General features: G+C 33.0%; 1 protein-coding gene across 1 annotated transcript; it reads right to left on the bottom strand.

The window, feature by feature from the left end:
* Positions 1-402: 402 nt before the first annotated feature.
* Positions 403-3,306, bottom strand: LOC110444982 (the record flags this gene model as incomplete). Its single annotated transcript, XM_021489342.1, has 4 exons — positions 3,210-3,306; positions 2,871-2,998; positions 755-915; positions 403-555 (listed from the first exon to the last, which is right to left on the bottom strand). Coding segments are annotated over exons 1-4 (521 nt in total), but the record flags the coding sequence as incomplete, so codon positions are not given.
* Between the last annotated feature and the right edge of the window lie 553 nt (positions 3,307-3,859).

Here is a 3,859-nt window from a genome sequence, read left to right on the forward strand (position 1 = left end):
GACATCACTATCGCCACCACAGGGGAACGAACCGATATTCTCGAGAAAGTGACAGGTCTGACGCTTACACTTGATTGCACACAGTAGTAATGAATGTGCGCGTTAGCGATTAAGGCTACCGAGGCACCCAACTTGTAAACTGTCGTTATGGGGATTATTTAAGACATTTTGGTAGTTTGTATTTGAATGATGGGTGATAACAGCTTTATACAATTTTGATACACAATACCTTATACTATTCTTTAAATTATAACAAACACTCACCTGGCGTTAGTTTCCCTTTCAATATACATCTATGTTTAACTTTGAAAAAGGATGAAAAAGATTTAACAGAACACATCTAAAATGAAATATGAATATAGAAGTTTTTATATAGATATCTTAAGACACAATAGTAATTACAATTTTTCAGAATTAAATTTACCTCCACCGGAAACATGCAGATCGTACGTCTGACCTAATGCGACTGTAGTGGGTGATGTGCTGCTATTATGGTCAGTTAGGGACATCGTCAGGCTAATTTGTTCTTCTGATGCAAAAACTGTCGGAGTAACACTGTAAGAATAAAAATGCTGAAATCAATGAAAACATTGAATTGTGCAATTTCTGCTTACATGAATGACAATTAACGCACCAACCTGTCTGTTAATCCCAAGTAAGAAATATGGAATGTCTAATTGACAAATTTAAGTCATTTGATTGATGACGCATATGAGTAACAACTAGCATGATGAATTACTAAAAAGTAAGTTACCTTCCTGGAAATTGTACTTTCACGGTGTACGTCTGTCCATTAGTGACTTGTGTGCATGTTAAGTTTAAAGCTCCAGATCCGTCTATCATAAATGGATGTGTAGTTGGAGTAGGAGGAGTTGGAACAATCGTATTGTACAAGTTCACAGTCACCGCAGTATCCTGTTTTACAAATGCGGAATGCAGGAGTTATTATTTAACTATCTAACACCTTCAATTTGCATGTGTTACTTTTAAAGGAAAATTGTTTTCTCCAGAGAGAAATTATATCGTTTTAACCATTATCAACTATATATTACTTTTTACCACCTACCGGTAACATGATCAATTTATTATCATAGGTTGTCAGTATAAGATAACTCAAAAAATGAAAACGTCTTGACAAAAACTTGAGAAAGGAATTAGCCAATATTGGAATGTATTTTCCCAAACAAGAACGTCTGCTCGCGCCAGTTAACGTCCCGAACCGGAAATAGTGACCACACAAAGGTCAACCGCGTTGGAAAATAATCCCTCAACAAATCATTATATAAGTTGAAAAAGAAATTGTTGATTAGTATTCATTATCTCAAAAAATGTGGCAATGCGCAGCGACCTGCAGTTACCAATATATACAAGTATATCCTAACTGAACCTGCTGAATATTAATTCTCTTCATTATATCTTTGATAATTGTAGCGAAATATACATGTACTTAAGATGTATATATTTGATTTAATGTTATGCAAAAACTTAAGTACCTAAATATTTCAAACTATAGAAATTATCAAGCATTATTATTGTCAAGTTAACAAGACCAGGAAATGAAATCGGAATACGCATTTTAAAATATGGCGTTGAATGAGAAGTATATTATTAAGAAAGCCAATGCATGAATTTTCCATATTAAACACGAACAAAATTAAATGGAAATATAAAATGAAAACTGTTGGCAATTCTAGAACTTTACCAAAAAAGAGAGTTAAGGGCCAACGCTAGGTGAAGTTTTCTGACTTGGTCAAATAAATCAGCACTTAAGTCAAGCTCCACTTCTGACCTATATAATATAAAAAAGGTCAAACAAGACCTATTGGAGAACAGCATATATCGCCATTTTAGGTATTTTAAGTTGATAAATTTCAATAGAAATACATGTATCTTAACTTGTTGTGTGTTACTTAATTGGTCTTTTTTTTTTGAGCGACGTTTTTTTTTTTGTTTTAGCATTGAATTAATTTGTTTTGTTACCCACAGACAGTCATTAATTTTAGTGTGTTTCTTTGATGTATATATTCGTTTTGGTTCATTCTTTTGCTAATGGTTGCTGCCTTTTCTTCTTTCTAATGAAAGATATTTTAAGAATGCTAGATTTTATCCATGGGGGTTCCACGAGCTGAGTTTCTTTTTCATTTTCTACCTTAAAGAGCGTAACAAACTTGTCTATAAACTTTCAAAAACTACAAGAATCAACATAAACCATTTACGGCGGAGAATGCGTCTTTTGTAAGAAAGATATACATTTGACTGAATAAAGCACTAAATAACAAGGGAAACATGGGGTTTATGGGTTTTTGGGGTGATTGCTGTTTTAGATTTTTTAATACTTATTCTCGAGTATTCGACTTATTGTTAAATACTGAGTTTGATAACACAGCGATCAGTATGCAAAAAAAGCCAATTATTGCATTTGATTTGCTACATTGAGAATAGGACAAAATTAGGTCTCTTCGCGCAGGAGATTCTTTATTGTTGTACCTGAAGCTGCTGCAGCCGTGAATTAGATGGTCAAAAATTTCCTACCAATTTGGTAATTACACTTTCCTGTACCCAATGATAGGAAATGATCATTTTCTCACCCACTTTTCCACAAATCAAATGAATAAAACAATGACATCCGTGTGCGCTTTTCAAGTCAACATTAATTGTTCTATTGCAAATTGGTAAAAATAACTCCACATGACTTTTCGACACAAGCTACATACAAGTTTACGTCAATATCTGAGCATGTTAGTATGCCGTTGTGATCAACATCGAGATACTATGTGATGTTTTACATTTGAATTAACAATTCAAATTGTCAAAATATTGTAGCAGCGAAGCGAATTAATTCCGAATAAAAATTGTCAATGTTTACTTACCACCGGACAGCCTGTTATAACAATAGTATGGGTAGTAACGTTCAGCGTAGGAAGCCCACAATCACTTGCCACCGACTTAACCCCATCTGGTACTCCCGTATATGTTATATTTCCATCCATAGTGCACGCTTAATACAGAAAAACGACTGTTAGGTTCAGGTATATGTAATATATGTAATACATTGTTTTATAAAATATAAATATTATTAATAATAAAGAGGGTCGAAAATAAGACTCGTATCAATAAATCTGGAAAACGTTAAGATGAATTGGTATTTTTTATTTTATGATTGAATCTGCTTTCAGTTTTATTGTATCCATATTCAACGATATACTTACACATTGGAGAAGGTGTTGTCGCCGACTCTCCCGCACTAAAGGTAGTTGTACATAAGACCAGGAGGAAAACAGTCTTCATACTTTTTCAAACGTTTGGTTTCTGAAAAAAGAAGGTGTCAATGTTATCAAACTCCCGAAAAATATACACTACGATAGCTGTCTTAGTATTGTTAAAATAGTCAGTGTTATCTTAGGATTTTGAAATTCTACGGTGACGCTCAGGTGTATTCCACAAAGAATTAAAGTATAATTACCATGTTTTGACGAGTCGGTAGTATCTTTAAGCATCTAATTACATTCACCGAAAAGAAACTTTTTGAGAGTAAAAACAAAAAACGGAAAATGAAAAAACAATTATACGGATAAAGGTAAGACAAGTATAATATGCAAATAGAATGATAACTTAAAAATGACTGCGAGGATGTTAGGATGGGCGATCATTTATGGTGAGGGTATGGATTTCATAGTTTGTGCGTATTTAAGTGTTATATTGTGTACAAAGTAGTCACTGAATAATGTTTATTTATGATATATATTTGTAAACAATATTCTACTTAAAAAGGAAATATATACTTTTATTTGCTTAAATGAAAATACTATACGACTGTTAAAGGGACATCACGTGAAAAGGCGTGTTTTTTTTTAATGAA

Source organism: Mizuhopecten yessoensis, unplaced genomic scaffold (genome assembly GCF_002113885.1).
Source record: "Mizuhopecten yessoensis strain PY_sf001 unplaced genomic scaffold, ASM211388v2 hete_36165962, whole genome shotgun sequence".
NCBI classification, from domain to species: domain Eukaryota; kingdom Metazoa; phylum Mollusca; class Bivalvia; order Pectinida; family Pectinidae; genus Mizuhopecten; species Mizuhopecten yessoensis.